Here is a 19,576-nt window from a genome sequence, read left to right on the forward strand (position 1 = left end):
ATTTTCATCAAAATTATTGAGTTTTATTCTCATATTTTTAAATTTTAAAAATTTCATTTCAGTTTATCATTAAATAAGTATGAAAATGAGATAATTAATTCATTTATAAATCATTAATTATCAAAATCAGTTATTTATTTATGTCTACTGATGAATCAATAAATGCTTTCAAGAAAAAGTATGGAGATTGTAAACAGTGGACACCAGATAATATAGAAAAGATCATTAAGGAAGGTAATGAGATGGGTGTAAACCTTGATTTTATACTAAATCGAGCATTAAATCGAAAAGCTTCCAAAGAAGTCATAGCCAAGATAATATATGTATCGAAAAGGTATCCTAGAGAACAAAATGCTATGAAAATAGGCGTAGCATCACATATGCAATTCAAAAGTTTCGAATCAATATTATCAACCTCGGCTGATATTAGATTTCAGCCATTTATCATCGCATCAATCATTCAAGATGGAAAAGTTGTTAATTCAGGTGATAACAGAATCATTGCACAAGGTGCAATCAAAGCTGCAGCTGTAAAACCAGATGCAATCGATTTATACGGGAACATTATCCAAGAAAACTTCTCATTTTTGGATGTTAATGATATAATTCGAGCTGCACTACAATCTACCAAAGGAATGAAATTTATTTTATCTACTATTGTACCAAAGATCATAAAAGGAGATAATTTCGCATTACATGTTATGCAAGTACTTTGCGCAGAACCAAATGGAAGCCCAGCTCGATTAGTTGCGAATGATTTGAGATTGAATTACCGAATTAACTGTATATTCTGATCTAATACATTATCTATAATCTAGTGATTACGTTTTTGCTACTATTATACATACAATCTTATTTGTATTTTCTATATATGTTTTGTTTGAATTCTAATAAAGTATTTATAAATTTTTTACATGAATTTCAATAAATAAGCTTCCATATACATCAGATATTGCTCTCTCATGATGTTAACTCTTTCAACAAGATAAAATCAAAGTAAAATTGGAGGAATAAGATACCACGCATGTAATTTATGCTAGACTTAGCCGTGGTGAATGCATATTGGCTCTTCCTAACTTGATATGATAGGAAGAAAGAAAATTTCGAAAAGTAAACGGTTACCTAACAAATGAGTACTGAAAATATGAGCTTTGATCAATATTCATCCGGAACATCCACAGAAGCAGATGCTGAAGATGTTAAATTTGATGATCTAAGCGATAATAACTCATTTGAATTCAACAAAATTCAAATTTTGAATGAAGAATTAGCAAGGAAAAACGAAATGATTAATAAATATACACAAGGATATCCTGATTACGAAGAACTTCACATGAAACTACGAGATTCTGTTTCAAAATCAAAAGAATTAGAAATTCAAAATGAAAACTTAAAAATGCGTTTGAAACAATCACAAAATCAAGTTAATGAGTTAAATTCATCACTTCAAAAAACAAAAACTGACTACGAAAATAAAATAAAACAAATTGAAGATCAAAATCTTAGAGAATCTAAAATAGCAGATAATAAATACCAGAAAATTATAAGTGACTTACAAGCAAGACTAGAGAAATGCGATATGGAGCCAAAAGTTAATGATTTTCTACATAATCTTTCCAAGATGTTGCATAATGATTTCCAATCAATGGACGAAGTACAAAGATTTCTATCACAACACGAAGACAAATACCAAAAGGAGCTCGAAAATATGGCTCAACAGTGTGATAAACGTATACAAGAACTTTCAAATAAAATTGATAACTTGAAAATGAAAAACAAAATACTCATTGATGAGAAAAACGAAGATAAAACAGATATAGATAACTTCAAGAAGATGATTAAAGAATTAAGGCAACAACTGAAAAAAACCGATTTAATTTGTACACAAAGACTCACAGATTCAGACCAAGAGCTCTACAAGTCACAACAAACTATTGTTAATCTTCAGGGCCAAATCAATAACTTAGAAAACACTAATTCAAGGCTAAGAGCTCAAGTTTCTGAAGCCGAAAACAGATTTAACATTGCGAACCAGAAATCAGATAATTTCGAAGCGCAAATAAAGAAACTGATCAAGCAGAACAGTGAAGATGCAGAAGCAAGAATAGAAGAACAAAAGAAAAGCGAGAAAGCTCATTTATCAGAGATAAATCGTTTGTCAAATGAACTCAAGAAAGCTCGAGAAGAAAAATCACAAATTGAACAAGAATTCAGATATTTCGCTGACAAAGCCAAGTCAGCACTTGACCAAAGGGCTGCTCTTAAAGATAAACTTAGGCAAGCAACAGAACACACTCAAGAAATAGAAAACAAGCTTGTTCAAGTTTCTTCGGATCTTTCAAAATCTGAATTAGAAAAACACGCTTTGGAAGCAAAAATTAGTGATATTTCAATGAAACAATCTGCTTCTTCTGCATCTAATGTATCTTCACAACAGATACAACAAACTAATGATACAAATAAAACAGTTCATGATGAACTTTGTAAAACTTTTGAAGAAGTAATAAATTCTCTCAAAAGTGAGTTAGTAGCCATTACTAAATCCAGGGATAAACTTGCGAAATTACTTATTAAACAAGACAATGTGATGAAACGTCTTGAAAAAACTAAGTCAAAAGGCGAAAAAATTTCAGATGATGACATAATTGAAAAAATTTGGGACATTATCAAAGATGAGATAAGCAATGATGAAGCTAAGAAACATGAAATCACATTGTCATCTAAGAAAGTATCATTTGTCTCTAAAATCAAATACATTTTTTATGAGATTTCTAAAACTCACTCTTCCACAATCGGAAATGAAATCCTTGCATGGATAGAGTCATTAAAGAGGTTCTCTACTAATCAGGAGACCATTTCCGCTGTCAATAGGTTCCTAGAAAAGAATACACAATTCAAAGAAAATAATTTGTCACTTAGACAAACATTGGAATCAATTTCGAATGAAAACATTGCATCATATAATGCTCTAAGACTTATTTCGTTTATGCACTCTATCTGCGAACAGCAACAACTTGAATTGGATAATACTGATAGTTACAAACAAAATTATCCAAGATTACTTGAGAAAATGACAAATCTCAAAGGAAGATATGAAAAAGTGAGGACATTGGCTAAGTCACTTAGAGATGAACTATCAATCCGATTGGAATATGAAGAGAAACTCGAAGAAGAAGCAAAGCAAATGAGGTCTAGGATCGAAAAACTGGTTAGACCTTCTAAGTGATTAATTTTGTTATATTTTGTTTATATACCATGTAAAAAATTACTTTTTGTTTGATATTAGGAAAAACAATTTTGAAATTTAAATTTCAATTAGATTATAATGAAATCTAAGCTTATCATAGCTTTTACAATGTAAAATTATATGTATTTAATAGGATATTTCTCTCTTAATCAGAATTATTGAAAATAATCTTTTAAACTTAGAAATCAATAAGAAAAATGGTATTTTTGAAGTTCACATATGACAAATTTTTAACATTAATAATATAATAATGCAAAAACCATCTACATGAAAAATGAGTCAAATCTAACTCAAATTATGCATATATTTTATCATGGCGATACATATGGAATGCACAGTAGTAAAATTCAATGTTGTGAGGTCATTTAGTTCACCGGAAAACCGAAATCTCGTCAATTGTCGAGCAGCATGACATTTTTTGACAAGTCCTCCCAATAAAAACAATATCGTTTTTCTTTTTCAGAATTAGATTCGTATATAGTTCTTTTAATATAAAATATAATTATTTCCTCGAGCCAATATAATCAATTAATATCATTCGTTTGAAGTGGCATTCTACAAAATATTTTCAAGATACGAATAATAAACTTATAGTATTTATTAATGATTAAGGGTTTCGTTTTGCGAAAAAAACGTACAATACGCAATTTCGCTAAAAAAACATTTAGCTAGCAATTTCGACCTTTGACTCCACTCAAGACGTCACTTTTTTAATTTTGCGGTATCATATTTTTGGAAAATCTTTATGAATATTATATAAAAAGTCTCTTTAATATCTATATTTCATATTTTTATCGATTTTTAAAGTTTTTGCGAAAAGTATTCAATTATTTTTGCTATTTGGTCGGGTAAATGTCGGATTTGCGACATTTTCTGATATGATATTCAGATTCTACGTTGATAATAATGCTTATAGAACCCTCTTGCTATTGTGTCAAAATTGCTAAACCGATAGCAAAAATATCTCGCAATATCAAAATTGAGATATTGAGTGAATTATGCATGATAGAGATTAAAAATCTGATTTGTGAAAACATCTCATCAGTTTCTAGCTAATTCAAAAATCTTTACTATCTTATTCGATTAAAATGAAAAGGGAATAGTTTCATTATGCTTTAAATGACAGCCTTATAATATAATCATAGTTTTCGCTCAATATGCAGCATTTTTTTTTCGAAATCTATGGTCAATGTCCTAAATACTGATTGCTTTGCATTCATATCTCTTACATTTTCTATACCCACATCACTATTCATTGCTATTCCTATCTTTTTCATTTTTGTTTGTTTCTCATAATTTCTCAAAAAACATGATAACTTGAGATTTGTAAATATCATACTTTATAACGTAAATAAGAACTTGACCTATTAAGAAAAGCAGTAATGAAGAGAAAGGGACAAACTATCCAGTGTCACTTTTCAAAGGAATAAAAAAAATAATAAAGATGGGGAACAGGACAAATTTGCCACACGGCACTTTTTTTAAAAAATTTAATGGAGCGGAGCGATACTCTGCTGCAGGAGCCCCAAGGCTCCCAATCATTACGAAAGGGAGCCTCAGGGCTCCTGAGAATCCATCAGCAGAGGCCTTTTCATTTGGCCTCTGCTGATCAAAGATTCGGCGAAGCCATTCTTCGTCTCAGGAGCCCCAAGGCTCCCAATCATTACGAAAGGGAGCCTCAGGGCTCCTGAGAATCCATCAGCAGAGGCCTTTTCATTTGGCCTCTGCTGATCAAAGATTCGGCGAAGCCATTCTTCGTCTCAGGAGCCCCAAGGCTCCCAATCATTACGAAAGGGAGCCTCAGGGCTCCTGAGAATCCATCAGCAGAGGCCTTTTCATTTGGCCTCTGCTGATCAAAGATTCGGCGAAGCCATTCTTCGTCTCAGGAGCCCCAAGGCTCCCAATCATTACGAAAGGGAGCCTCAGGGCTCCTGAGAATCCATCAGCAGAGGCCTTTTCATTTGGCCTCTGCTGATCAAAGATTCGGCGAAGCCATTCTTCGTCTCAGGAGCCCCAAGGCTCCCAATCATTACGAAAGGGAGCCTCAGGGCTCCTGAGAAAACCTCTTTGAGAAGGTTTTCTTAAAGAAAACCTTCTCAAAGATGATTGTCAGCATTCACTCAAAATCTACCAAGAGTTTAAAGTTTCAAATCTATCTGAAATGAAGCTTTGAATCTCTTGTATATCTAATTGTAGAGGTACCTTTTCAAAATGTCTTCTATTGATTAAATTTAATCAGTAAAAGTCATTTTGAAAAGGTACATCTCTATAATTGCTATTGAGCATTCACTCTTGGAACCTTGGAGCTCTTGTGTAGTGCATGAAAACTCCAAGATTCTAGCATAAAACATATATCATAGACATAATTTCTTCAAATATAATTTAAGGTTATTTTTTTAAAATCAGAAAAGCGTAATTTAAGGTTATTGAAAAAGTGACACCCGGCAAATTTGTCCCGCACTCGTAATGAAAAGAAAATCTGAAATTCATAAAAATTACAAGTTTCTGATGACAATTAGCTTAATTAAACCAGGTACAAGATTATATAATTGTATTTTCTATCCAATTATCCATATAATATCTTATCCAGAAAAAATAACTTGATCAATACCAAATGATTTTTTAACTAGTAAATAAAGTATTTTCTTTACACACACATTGTATATCATAGTTTTTTTTTTGGTTTCGCAAAACATCCAAAAACAAATATGCTATAAAAGTGACAATTTTAGCAAAACGAAACCCTTATAATGATATATAAAACAAGATAATCTATTGATAATTTGGGGCAATTTGATACAATCAATCGAATTTAAAAGTTGTATGGTCCTATATGATACAATCACCATTAATTATTATGAATTTCGTTTTCAGCTACTTTGAATCTATTAATGTTAGAGGTGGAAGGATAAAGCCATTACAAATTGAGTTGGCAAATAATGAAGTATACACTGAAGAAAATATATCTTGAATACTTGACCAATTCTCGCAAAACCAGCATATTAGACAATCTTTAGATCTTCTTGCTTCTCTATCAACAGGGACATCTATATCTTTAGCAAGGGCTTGCGCAAAACGAAGTGTATCTACCATTTTCCCTTTACTCGGAAGTATATTTATAATGTGCTTGATTGAAAAAAATTTATCTTTGCATTTTTGCATCCTTTCGATCTGTTTATGATATGTAACGTCAAAATAAGAAGAGATTCTCTTCTTTGGTGGCTCCCGGCGGATCACATATATCACTCTACCCTCAGGCATTTTTCCGTAATGAATAATTATTCAAAATGATCAGAAAATTTTCTTTGAGTCAAAAAATGGAGGTTACATTTTTTGACATTTACTCTCCAATTGAATTATCTAAATAGGAATGAATTTTAAGAAAACAATGTCCAAACAATTCTAAATTCTATCTAATCGATTCAAATACAATTGAAAATTGAATAATCTACACTTTTTATTACTCCTCAAATTTGGATCTGCTTTAGAATTGCAAAATTTGGTTGCCGAAGTGAAATAAAATGTCTAACAACTTGTTTCTTTTGGTAGTTTGCGTAATAATTCCACACTATCCAATTTTAATGGAAAATTATTCGGGGTGAAACCTTTGGAATGTAAATCTATAAACTATGTCGTGATAATAACTAAGATAGCGCAAAAATATTGCGCCAAACGTTTAATAAGAAATCAGAATTTAAATGAAATGTTTTAGTCTCACAATAAAAAATAATAATTTATTCAACAAGTCCTGTGTCGACAATAACAACTTTCTTAGATGGTGTTCCACTTGATGAACCAACCTTTTCGATCTTTTTAACGACGTCCATGCCTTTAACAACTCTTCCGAATACGACATGATGGCCATTAAGCCAGTTTGTAGCAGCAACTGTAATGAAGAATTGGCTTCCATTTGTATTTGGACCAGCATTAGCCATTGAGATGACTCCAACTTCGTGTTCGACTTTGAAATTCTCATCATCGAAATGTCTTCCGTAAATTGATTCACCTCCAACGCCAGATTGGTGTGTGAAATCACCACCTTGAATCATGAAACCTGGAATAATGCGATGGAATGGAGATCCTTTGTAGCAAAGTGGCTTGCCTTGTGTTCCTATGCCCTGATCGCAAAGGCATAAGTGAAGGAAGTTTTCAGCCGTTTTATTTACATCATTTCCGAAAAGGCCGATGTGAATACGTCCTTCTTTTTTGCCACCGATTTCTACTTCGAGGTATACAGTTTTTGTGACTTTTGGACTCTTTGCTGCTTGAGCTAATGAGCTAAGAAATAAAGAAAGCATTATCTGGCACTTTTCATCATTGTCAAAAATTTACATGTCAAAATCCATTATTTGTCAAAAAAAATGTTCATCGAATTATGTATTGTTTTATCACTACTTATGCTTGTTCTTGCATATAGAGTTTACAAGTGCTTACCAGCACTGAACAAGAAGAAGATCACAAAGAATGCAGATCTTCACGTAATGTCAGTATTAGGTTCTGGCGGACATACTGGCGAGATGATGCCATTGATTGAAGCACTCTCAAAGGAAAAGAAATACACAAAATTCACTATCATTTGTGCAGATTCGGACAAATTAAGTTTCCAGCATCCTTCAATTCCTAAAAACTCAATCCTTAAAACAATTCCTCGCTCAAGAAAGGTTGGACAATCATTCTTTACTTCAATATTTACTACAATTTGGAGTATTTTGGCCTCATTAACATTAATGTTCCAAAAACCAGATTTATTACTTGTTAATGGACCAGGTGTTTGCCTTCCAGTTGTACTATCAGTTTTCATAGGCAATGTACTTGGAATTTCAAATTGCTCCATTGTTTTCGTCGAATCTTTCTGCAGAGTCCATACACTCTCATTAACAGGCAAATTGATTTATAACTTCTGCGATTTATTCTTTGGACACTGGAAAGAACTCTTGCCATTGAAGAAGAGAGCACAATTGATTGACTTATTTGGACTCAACCATACTAAAGCTGAGTAAGCTTCAAAGATTTTCTCCTAATGCTTAATAAGCATTACGTTTAACTGTTTTCAATAAATATCAATTCTTTTCATATTTTTTCCGAAAATATTTTCCCTAATTTCTTTAATTGATAAATCAAACTAAATGTCTCCAATAAGATATCAATAAACCAAACGTTTCATACTGAATTATGTAGTTTATGAAATATATCTCATTTTATTTCTATAATTTACATAGGAAGACGCTTTGTATAGGAGTAAAATCGTCATGTATTAACAAACAACTATATGTATATTGAAAAATAGAATCAAGTGAAAATATTGATCAAATTAAGCTCAGAAAACATACAAAATAGAGTACTATCAACACAAACAACTCAAAAATCTACCAAAGAACTATCATAATCACAAAACAAAAAGAAAAATCAAATAAATCAAAAAACAAATTAAAAAACTTAATATTCAGTCAATATATACCAAAGCAAAATCAATAATTAGCGAGAATTGGTCAATAATAACGAGCATTTCCTACTTAAACAAAATTATAACTTAATCTGGACGCGAACCTAACAGTTTCTTCAAAGTAGACATGTTAGGTGGTGCATCGAACTTCGGTGGCTCCTTCATTGGTGGTTTGTTCGATGATGAACCGGGAGAATTTGGATGAAGTACAGGAGGATAAGAAGGCGGCAATGGCGGTGGTGGAATGCCATAAGGCGGAGGTATAAATGATCCTGGAGGTGGTGGTGGAAGTCCTGCTGGAGGAGGAACTCCAAATGAATTAAAATTAAACGGTGGCTGACCAAAACCAGGAGCACCGGGTGGCATTACAGGGAATGGTGGCTGACCAGGACCCTGAGGGAAGTTGAAGGAATGCTGTTGGTTCATATTTCCAGGAAGCATCATATTTGGAGGGAATCCAGGCGGTGGGAATGCATAGTAAGCAGGTGGGAAAGCAACATTCGGTGGCTGTGGTTGCTGTGGCTGTTGCGGCTTAGTATTTCCTTTTTCATCATCAGAATAAGAGTCGTAATCTCTATCTTTTCTATCGCGCCTGCCTTTATCCCTATCATTATCCTTATCTCTATCCCTGTCGCGGTCACGATCTCTGTCTCTCCGATGGTGATCTCTGTCACGATCACGATCTCTATCGCGGTCACGGTGACGGTCTCTATCTCTGTCTCTATCGCGACCTCTATCTCTTCGATCTCTATCGCGGCCGTGTTCATTTAAGTAATCTTCCTGTTCTAAACCATCATCCTCGCCGTATTTGAATTCAATTTTACAATCCTTATCACCGATCTTTATTTTTTCAGAGCATTCAACAGCTTTTTGGGCATGTCTGAGATCATAATATTTCACAGCAAAAGAATTCAGGGCTACCCTACGAATAAAACGTATTTCACCAAATTGTACAAACGAATCATGTACTTCAGAGTCATTGACCTCACCAGATGCGACGCTGACTAAGATTGTTGCAACACACTTTTCCTTTTTTCCATTTTGGGCTTTGAACGCATAATTAGCTCTAATAGGTCTGTCTCCAAACTCATTATACGGTTGTCCTTCAACAGCTTTTATTGCAGATCTAAGATTATAATAAGTGACAAAATAAAAGGCTTTATCTCGCCCTTCAAACACGGTCTTGACTTCACCAAACCTATCAAAAAACTTATCAAGCTGAGGTCTCTTGACAGAAAAAGGAACATTGAAGAAGAAAACAGTATGGAAAGGAACTTTATTATTCTCGAGCCTAGGAGCTCTACGATCATCATCATAATCACTATAATATGAGTCATCTCGAGAATCCCGACGTCTTCTTTTTCGATCACCCATATTTTTTTTTGAAGCGAAATCCGACGATAAAAAAATCAGAAAATGTAATGCTGTCATATGATGAATATTTTGATAGAACTCTTCTTTAGATTCACCAATAAAGCTTGGCATTCACTCAAAATCATTAATTTCGGATTTTATATGAAGGATTTCGTAATTATGGTCTTTCTATCATCCTTTGTTACGAATTTTTGAATACATATCACAGATCAAATTTTGAATCTTCATATTCTTCATCCCTAAATTCATTACTTCATGTAATCAAAGAATCAGAACAGTTAGTGATTGAAGAACTCCAATTTATGAAATTGAAATTATATGTCCTATTTTTTTTGCTCAAGATTAATGAATATCTATGAGATATAACTATTGTATATGCAAGGAGTTATGAATTTCATTATCCATTGCTAAATTCCATTAAATTAGAATTTAGGCTGATCCCAGATGATATATCTGGTAAACCACTAGGACTGCAGGATGTGGTGCAGTCTACCCATTTTTTTTTCATTTATATTTGCATGATATAAAAGATGAAAGTCAATTATATCTTTTCTATTATGATTTGCTGCAACATGAAGGGAAGTTTCTCCATTGTTATCTTTTTTATTGATGTTTGCACCATATGAAAGAAAGTACTTAGATTCTTTTTTTCCCCTCCTATTTTTGAGCGATGCAATATGAAGAAGTGTTTCTCCAATGGTTTACCGTATGAAAGTAATAGATCAACTACTGTCTGGGAAAATGCTTCATACTATGGAATAATAGAGTTTTTCTCTCTTTCAAAAAATATCTTAAATTAGCTATCAATTTCTGACAAGAACCAAACAGGAAATGTTTGGCATGAAGGTAAAATGTGAGCAGAGTTTCCAGATAATTATGAACGGATTCTTATCTATGTCTGATGCTGAACAAAAAGTACATTATTTGATAATACAGAAAAATGATATTGAAAAAATGAAATTGAATTTCCTTTTCCCTGTTTACAATGTAGAAGTTATATGTATGTGAAAAATGTTTGTGTGACTGTGGAAACTATTTAGGGGTTAGAGCTTATTCGACTTCTTCTGTTGAAAGAAGTTCAATTGGAAGTTTGTTCCTGCTTTTTCTATACAGATTGAACGTAAAGGTTGGAAATAACTAGTCGTTCAATCTGTAAAGAAAAAAAATTTCTAAGAATGTTTTTCATTCGTACTTTTAGAGTACACACTTTGAGATGATCCCAGAAAGTATCAAGTACACCCTAAAAAGTGGTTGCTTTTGTACTTTGACCTTTATTAAAAATAGAAAGATGTGATAAAAGCTTAATTGTTTTTCATTTCCGACTAAATTCATCATCCAAAATATACCAGAAAAATAAAGAATAGAATCTTATGAAAGAACATTATTCACACCATGCGAAATGAGTACTTCTGCAGTTTCATTATTATTTTGACATTCTGCTCTATGAAGTGCAGTTTCCCCAACTTTATTTTTTTCATTGATATTCACACCATGCAAAATAAGAACTTTTGCGGTTTCTTTTCTTTGAAAAAGTGCTGCAATATGAAGTGCAGTTACTCCAGTTTATAAAACAGGAAGATTGAAATAAATAGGGAATTGTTGACTTCTTCCATATGATATTCATCAGATAAGAGTTTGGCAAGAGATAAATATAACTTTGCATAGCGATTATTATACGGAATGATATCTAAAATGTATCCTATAATCTTTTCTGGTGGATATTTCTTGGAATTTATCAATTGTTTTTTGATCATTTTGTAAATCTGGTTTAATTCTTCTTGATTTGTCGTTGTGGTATTTGTTGATATTTCTTAATTCACTGAATTTATTTGGATGTATGTCCTGATTGCACATTAATAATTTACAAAATGAATATATTTGCGTTTTACCATATAAAACACCCTATTGATTCATTAGAAGAAAAAAAAAATACTATGCTATATATGTGATCACAAAGATTTCGGATATAAATTATGAATTTTGATGAAATTAATAGATAAGAAATGATGTAATAACAATGTAAATGTCAATGGCAATAGAATCTTCATCAAGATACTTGTTCTATTCAAGATTTTTTTGCCAATCATTTTAAAATTCGATCCATAAGCTCTCATATATTAGGTATATACTATATTATTCATGTATGCTTAACGCCATTAAAAATTGAGAGGGCATATTATTAATATCGAGCCTGCTCCAAAATAACGGGCCCACAGTAAATGGAAGCTTATATCACCCACGTCAAGGCAAACTTCAGATTTTCTTCAAAAATCCAGATGAATTCAAAGTTGTATGATTCACTCACAAAATTCTCAAAAAAATTGAACCTGAACACTATTGAATAAATTGTCAATTTTTTCGATGAGAGTTCAATAAATTGTCTGATTTATCAACAGAAGAATTCCTACAAGGCGAATCATATTGGAAATCAATACCATCATCGACAAATCCATTCGTCAATCATATCAGTGGAAGTCTCTTCCAAAGCATCACGAACGAAGGTGTTATTCGCATCAATTCCGAAAATTCTATTTTAATCCTCGAACATGACACATTTAATACTATCACATCCAATCAGAACGGTGGCTGCGTATTTTTTAGTCCTGGTCACTCAATTTATCAAAGAGATACTTGCGCTCATAAAGTTTATTCAAGTACAAAAGCCAAATTTAGCTATGTTAAAATATCTCAAGCTTTAGAAAACAGTGTGGATTATTATGATATCGATAACTGATTGTACACCTGACCCTGTGTCTGACATATTTTGGATTGGAGGCGGGAAAACATCTCTTTCAAATTATAATTCCACAAACAATTATGCAAGTTTTTCTACAGCATTTTACTTTGGAAATTCTGTTGGCCAAGCAAATGCATCGTTTATCAATGTATTATCAGGAACTGCTACATATAGTTCTCTTGTCTACTCTGACTCTAATTGTATTTTAAAACATTCGAATTTTTATAATAATAAAGTTAATGAGAAGACAGAATGCCTTTTGGCTGTACATGCATCAATTTTTGTTATAGATCATTGCGTTTTTGCTCAAAATTCTGCACAAATTTTCGCAAATAATAAAATATCTGTTTTAAGTTGCTCGTTTTACGAAAATTCATTTAGCTCGACATATCCTTCTATTCCTTATAGCGGAACGCATAGCTTCACTGTAAATACTCAGTGCCATATGTGGAAACACGACGACTGCATCAAAAAGTATTCTTGTGTATCACAATATTTCACAATAAACTCATTTCTATTCTCATTCTCCATTTTCATTCTTTTTCTTTAACCTAAAAGTATAAATTTTCTCAATCTTTTGAATAAATCTACTTTTTTCCTAAAAGGCATTCTCCATAATTGGCAAGTTTTTTTGAATATGGCAAGGCAAACTTTGAGACAAAAGTTATCTTGTATGATGCATTGAATCAACCCTGAAAGTTTCGTGGCCAACAATTCATTCTAGTGAGGTGAAACATTCATTCAAAGACCAAAAAAAAAGTTTTTTTTGTTGAAGAATGGGCATAGTATGCATTCTCAATTTGAACCATTGCCTAGATCAATGGTGCGAAACTTGCAGGGATGATTTATGGTACTATGCATGCAATCTTTGCTCTCAAACTTTCCCAGGTTACATTCAAAATTCCCTTTTTCATAGTTTTCTTATGTTAAATGCATTCACGTAGAGTATACCATATAAAATGATTATTTCTCAACTCGAAAGAAAGGATTATCAAAGATGATTCACGACAAAATTCTCAAAAAATTGACCTGAACACTATTGAATAAATGTCCATTTTTTTCGATGAGAGTTCAATAAATGTCTGATTTATCAACAGAAGAATTCCTACAAGCGAATCATATTGGAAATCAATACCATCATCGACAAATCCATTCGTCAATCATATCAGTGGAAGTCTCTTCCAAAGCATCACGAACGAAGGTGTTATTCGCATCAATTCCGAAAATTCTATTTTAATCCTCGAACATGACACATTTAATACTATCACATCCAATCAGAACGGTGGCTGCGTATTTTTTAGTCCTGGTCACTCAATTTATCAAAGAGATACTTGCGCTCATAAAGTTTATTCAAGTACAAAAGCCAAATTTAGCTATGTTAAAATATCTCAAGCTTTAGAAAACGTGGATTACAATTTTATGATATCGATAACTGATTGTACACCTGACCCTGTGTCTGACATATTTTGGATTGGAGGCGGGAAAACATCTCTTTCAAATTATAATTCCACAAACAATTATGCAAGTTTTTCTACAGCATTTTACTTTGGAAATTCTGTTGGCCAAGCAAATGCATCGTTTATCAATGTATTATCAGGAACTGCTACATATAGTTCTCTTGTCTACTCTGACTCTAATTGTATTTTAAAACATTCGAATTTTTATAATAATAAAGTTAATGAGAAGACAGAATGCCTTTTGGCTGTACATGCATCAATTTTTGTTATAGATCATTGCGTTTTTGCTCAAAATTCTGCACAAATTTTCGCAAATAATAAAATATCTGTTTTAAGTTGCTCGTTTTACGAAAATTCATTTAGCTCGACATATCCTTCTATTCCTTATAGCGGAACGCATAGCTTCACTGTAAATACTCAGTGCCATATGTGGAAACACGACGACTGCATCAAAAAGTATTCTTGTGTATCACAATATTTTCACAATAAACTCATTTCTATTCTCATTCTCCATTTTCATTCTTTTCTTTAACCTAAAAGTATAAATTTCTCAATCTTTTGAATAAATCTACTTTTTTCCTAAAAGGCATTCTCCATAATTGGCAAGTTTTTTTGAATATGGCAAGGCAAACTTTGAGACAAAAGTTATCTTGTTGTATGATGCATTGAATCAACCCTGAAAGTTTCGTGGCCAACAATTCATTCTAGTGAGGTGAAACATTCATTCAAAGACCAAAAAAAAAGTTTTTTTTTGTTGAAGAATGGGCATAGTATGCATTCTCAATTTGAACCATTGCCTAGATCAATGGGTGCGAAACTTGCAGGGATGATTTATGGTACTATGCATGCAATCTTTGCTCTCAAACTTTCCCAGGTTACATTCAAAATTCCCTTTTTCATAGTTTTCTTATGTTAAATGCATTCACGTAGAGTATACCATATAAAATGATTATTTCTCAACTCGAAAGAAGGATTTTGAAAATGATCTTACAAAATTTTTGGATAACTATTTTGAATTTTCAATTGATTGAAAATTCGTTTTCAATTTTTTCTAAGGTGATTCAATGAATTGTCTGATTTATCAACAGAAGAATTCCTACAAGGCGAATCATATTGGAAATCAATACCATCATCGACAAATCCATTCGTCAATCATATCAGTGGAAGTCTCTTCCAAAGCATCACGAACGAAGGTGTTATTCGCATCAATTCCGAAAATTCTATTTTAATCCTCGAACATGACACATTTAATACTATCACATCCAATCAGAACGGTGGCTGCGTATTTTTTAGTCCTGGTCACTCAATTTATCAAAGAGATACTTGCGCTCATAAAGTTTATTCAAGTACAAAAGCCAAATTTAGCTATGTTAAAATATCTCAAGCTTTAGAAAACGTGGATTACAATTTTATGATATCGATAACTGATTGTACACCTGACCCTGTGTCTGACATATTTTGGATTGGAGGCGGGAAAACATCTCTTTCAAATTATAATTCCACAAACAATTATGCAAGTTTTTCTACAGCATTTTACTTTGGAAATTCTGTTGGCCAAGCAAATGCATCGTTTATCAATGTATTATCAGGAACTGCTACATATAGTTCTCTTGTCTACTCTGACTCTAATTGTATTTTAAAACATTCGAATTTTTATAATAATAAAGTTAATGAGAAGACAGAATGCCTTTTGGCTGTACATGCATCAATTTTTGTTATAGATCATTGCGTTTTTGCTCAAAATTCTGCACAAATTTTCGCAAATAATAAAATATCTGTTTTAAGTTGCTCGTTTTACGAAAAATTCATTTAGCTCGACATATCCTTCTATTCCTTATAGCGGAACGCATAGCTTCACTGTAAATACTCAGTGCCATATGTGGAAACACGACGACTGCATCAAAAAGTATTCTTGTGTATCACAATATTTCACAATAAACTCATTTCTATTCTCATTCTCCATTTTCATTCTTTTTCTTTAACCTAAAAGTATAAATTTTCTCAATCTTTTGAATAAATCTACTTTTTTCCTAAAAGGCATTCTCCATAATTGGCAAGTTTTTTTGAATATGGCAAGGCAAACTTTGAGACAAAAGTTATCTTGTATGATGCATTGAATCAACCCTGAAAGTTTCGTGGCCAACAATTCATTCTAGTGAGGTGAAACATTCATTCAAAGACCAAAAAAAAAGTTTTTTTTGTTGAAGAATGGGCATAGTATGCATTCTCAATTTGAACCATTGCCTAGATCAATGGGTGCGAAACTTGCAGGGATGATTTATGGTACTATGCATGCAATCTTTGCTCTCAAACTTTCCCAGGTTACATTCAAAATTCCCTTTTTCATAGTTTTCTTATGTTAAATGCATTCACGTAGAGTATACCATATAAAATGATTATTTCTCAACTCGAAAGAAAGGATTTTGAAAATGATCTTACAAAATTTTGGATAACTATTTTGAATTTTCAATTGATTGAAAATTCGTTTTCAATTTTTTCTAAGGTGATTCAATGAATTGTCTGATTTATCAACAGAAGAATTCCTACAAGGCGAATCATATTGGAAATCAATACCATCATCGACAAATCCATTCGTCAATCATATCAGTGGAAGTCTCTTCCAAAGCATCACGAACGAAGGTGTTATTCGCATCAATTCCGAAAATTCTATTTTAATCCTCGAACATGACACATTTAATACTATCACATCCAATCAGAACGGTGGCTGCGTATTTTTTAGTCCTGGTCACTCAATTTATCAAAGAGATACTTGCGCTCATAAAGTTTATTCAAGTACAAAAGCCAAATTTAGCTATGTTAAAATATCTCAAGCTTTAGAAAACGTGGATTACAATTTTATGATATCGATAACTGATTGTACACCTGACCCTGTGTCTGACATATTTTGGATTGGAGGCGGGAAAACATCTCTTTCAAATTATAATTCCACAAACAATTATGCAAGTTTTTCTACAGCATTTTACTTTGGAAATTCTGTTGGCCAAGCAAATGCATCGTTTATCAATGTATTATCAGGAACTGCTACATATAGTTCTCTTGTCTACTCTGACTCTAATTGTATTTTAAAACATTCGAATTTTTATAATAATAAAGTTAATGAGAAGACAGAATGCCTTTTGGCTGTACATGCATCAATTTTTGTTATAGATCATTGCGTTTTTGCTCAAAATTCTGCACAAATTTTCGCAAATAATAAAATATCTGTTTTAAGTTGCTCGTTTTACGAAAATTCATTTAGCTCGACATATCCTTCTATTCCTTATAGCGGAACGCATAGCTTCACTGTAAATACTCAGTGCCATATGTGGAAACACGACGACTGCATCAAAAAGTATTCTTGTGTATCACAATATTTCACAATAAACTCATTTCTATTCTCATTCTCCATTTTCATTCTTTTTCTTTAACCTAAAAGTATAAATTTTCTCAATCTTTTGAATAAATCTACTTTTTTCCTAAAAGGCATTCTCCATAATTGGCAAGTTTTTTTGAATATGGCAAGGCAAACTTTGAGACAAAAGTTATCTTGTATGATGCATTGAATCAACCCTGAAAGTTTCGTGGCCAACAATTCATTCTAGTGAGGTGAAACATTCATTCAAAGACCAAAAAAAAGTTTTTTTTGTTGAAGAATGGGCATAGTATGCATTCTCAATTTGAACCATTGCCTAGATCAATGGGTGCGAAACTTGCAGGGATGATTTATGGTACTATGCATGCAATCTTTGCTCTCAAACTTTCCCAGGTTACATTCAAAATTCCCTTTTTCATAGTTTTCTTATGTTAAATGCATTCACGTAGAGTATACCATATAAAATGATTATTTCTCAACTCGAAAGAAAGGATTTTGAAAATGATCTTACAAAATTTTGGATAACTATTTTGAATTTTCAATTGATTGAAAATTCGTTTTCAATTTTTTCTAAGGTGATTCAATGAATTGTCTGATTTATCAACAGAAGAATTCCTACAAGGCGAATCATATTGGAAATCAATACCATCATCGACAAATCCATTCGTCAATCATATCAGTGGAAGTCTCTTCCAAAGCATCACGAACGAAGGTGTTATTCGCATCAATTCCGAAAATTCTATTTTAATCCTCGAACATGACACATTTAATACTATCACATCCAATCAGAACGGTGGCTGCGTATTTTTTAGTCCTGGTCACTCAATTTATCAAAGAGATACTTGCGCTCATAAAGTTTATTCAAGTACAAAAGCCAAATTTAGCTATGTTAAAATATCTCAAGCTTTAGAAAACGTGGATTACAATTTTATGATATCGATAACTGATTGTACACCTGACCCTGTGTCTGACATATTTTGGATTGGAGGCGGGAAAACATCTCTTTCAAATTATAATTCCACAAACAATTATGCAAGTTTTTCTACAGCATTTTACTTTGGAAATTCTGTTGGCCAAGCAAATGCATCGTTTATCAATGTATTATCAGGAACTGCTACATATAGTTCTCTTGTCTACTCTGACTCTAATTGTATTTTAAAACATTCGAATTTTTATAATAATAAAGTTAATGAGAAGACAGAATGCCTTTTGGCTGTACATGCATCAATTTTTGTTATAGATCATTGCGTTTTTGCTCAAAATTCTGCACAAATTTTCGCAAATAATAAAATATCTGTTTTAAGTTGCTCGTTTTACGAAAATTCATTTAGCTCGACATATCCTTCTATTCCTTATAGCGGAACGCATAGCTTCACTGTAAATACTCAGTGCCATATGTGGAAACACGACGACTGCATCAAAAAGTATTCTTGTGTATCACAATATTTCACAATAAACTCATTTCTATTCTCATTCTCCATTTTCATTCTTTTTCTTTAACCTAAAAGTATAAATTTTCTCAATCTTTTGAATAAATCTACTTTTTTCCTAAAAGGCATTCTCCATAATTGGCAAGTTTTTTTGAATATGGCAAGGCAAACTTTGAGACAAAAGTTATCTTGTATGATGCATTGAATCAACCCTGAAAGTTTCGTGGCCAACAATTCATTCTAGTGAGGTGAAACATTCATTCAAAGACCAAAAAAAAAGTTTTTTTTGTTGAAGAATGGGCATAGTATGCATTCTCAATTTGAACCATTGCCTAGATCAATGGGTGCGAAACTTGCAGGGATGATTTATGGTACTATGCATGCAATCTTTGCTCTCAAACTTTCCCAGGTTACATTCAAAATTCCCTTTTTCATAGTTTTCTTATGTTAAATGCATTCACGTAGAGTATACCATATAAAATGATTATTTCTCAACTCGAAAGAAAGGATTTTGA

At 32.4% G+C, this 19,576-nt stretch overlaps 8 protein-coding genes across 8 annotated transcripts, besides 4 other annotated features; 5 read left to right on the forward strand and 3 right to left on the reverse strand.

The window, feature by feature from the left end:
- Nucleotides 1-140: 140 nt before the first annotated feature.
- On the forward strand, nucleotides 141-794 carry TVAGG3_0240300 (uncharacterized protein; the record flags this gene model as incomplete). The annotated part of the gene is made up of 1 exon (XM_001324226.1): nucleotides 141-794. One exon carries the CDS (start codon nucleotides 141-143, stop codon nucleotides 792-794), a length of 654 nt encoding a protein of 217 aa, XP_001324261.1.
- Nucleotides 795-1,126: 332 nt separating this feature from the next.
- On the forward strand, nucleotides 1,127-3,248 carry TVAGG3_0240310 (uncharacterized protein; the record flags this gene model as incomplete). Its single annotated transcript, XM_001324225.1, has 1 exon — nucleotides 1,130-3,226. One exon carries the CDS (start codon nucleotides 1,130-1,132, stop codon nucleotides 3,224-3,226), a length of 2,097 nt encoding a protein of 698 aa, XP_001324260.1.
- Nucleotides 3,249-4,634: 1,386 nt separating this feature from the next.
- Nucleotides 4,635-4,694: a mobile genetic element.
- Nucleotides 4,695-4,728: a terminal%2Cinverted (terminal inverted repeat of MuDR-4N1_TV transposon ID:TVAGG3_0240330).
- Nucleotides 4,695-5,710: a mobile genetic element.
- Nucleotides 5,682-5,710: a terminal%2Cinverted (terminal inverted repeat of MuDR-4N1_TV transposon ID:TVAGG3_0240330).
- A 126-nt stretch (nucleotides 5,711-5,836) lies between these two features.
- TVAGG3_0240340 (uncharacterized protein) lies at nucleotides 5,837-6,515 on the reverse strand (the record flags this gene model as incomplete). Its single annotated transcript, XM_001324224.1, has 1 exon — nucleotides 6,122-6,508. One exon carries the CDS (start codon nucleotides 6,506-6,508, stop codon nucleotides 6,122-6,124), a length of 387 nt encoding a protein of 128 aa, XP_001324259.1.
- A 225-nt stretch (nucleotides 6,516-6,740) lies between these two features.
- Nucleotides 6,741-7,545, reverse strand: TVAGG3_0240350 (peptidyl-prolyl cis-trans isomerase protein; the record flags this gene model as incomplete). Its single annotated transcript, XM_001324223.2, has 1 exon — nucleotides 6,982-7,545. One exon carries the CDS (start codon nucleotides 7,543-7,545, stop codon nucleotides 6,982-6,984), a length of 564 nt encoding a protein of 187 aa, XP_001324258.1.
- A 53-nt stretch (nucleotides 7,546-7,598) lies between these two features.
- TVAGG3_0240360 (dolichol-linked oligosaccharide biosynthetic process) lies at nucleotides 7,599-8,300 on the forward strand (the record flags this gene model as incomplete). The annotated part of the gene is made up of 1 exon (XM_001324222.2): nucleotides 7,609-8,247. One exon carries the CDS (start codon nucleotides 7,609-7,611, stop codon nucleotides 8,245-8,247), a length of 639 nt encoding a protein of 212 aa, XP_001324257.2.
- Nucleotides 8,301-8,686: 386 nt separating this feature from the next.
- Nucleotides 8,687-10,079, reverse strand: TVAGG3_0240370 (RNA binding; the record flags this gene model as incomplete). The annotated part of the gene is made up of 1 exon (XM_001324221.1): nucleotides 8,778-10,064. The coding sequence occupies one exon, from the start codon at nucleotides 10,062-10,064 to the stop codon at nucleotides 8,778-8,780; it is 1,287 nt and encodes a 428-aa protein (XP_001324256.1).
- A 7,037-nt stretch (nucleotides 10,080-17,116) lies between these two features.
- On the forward strand, nucleotides 17,117-17,978 carry TVAGG3_0240380 (uncharacterized protein; the record flags this gene model as incomplete). The annotated part of the gene is made up of 1 exon (XM_051227647.1): nucleotides 17,117-17,686. One exon carries the CDS (start codon nucleotides 17,117-17,119, stop codon nucleotides 17,684-17,686), a length of 570 nt encoding a protein of 189 aa, XP_051112633.1.
- A 296-nt stretch (nucleotides 17,979-18,274) lies between these two features.
- On the forward strand, nucleotides 18,275-19,131 carry TVAGG3_0240390 (uncharacterized protein; the record flags this gene model as incomplete). The annotated part of the gene is made up of 1 exon (XM_051227648.1): nucleotides 18,277-19,131. A coding segment is annotated over one exon (855 nt), but the record flags the coding sequence as incomplete, so codon positions are not given.
- Between the last annotated feature and the right edge of the window lie 445 nt (nucleotides 19,132-19,576).

The sequence above is a fragment of the Trichomonas vaginalis genome, chromosome IV (assembly GCF_026262505.1).
Source record: "Trichomonas vaginalis G3 chromosome IV, whole genome shotgun sequence".
NCBI lineage: Eukaryota > Parabasalia > Trichomonadida > Trichomonadidae > Trichomonas > Trichomonas vaginalis.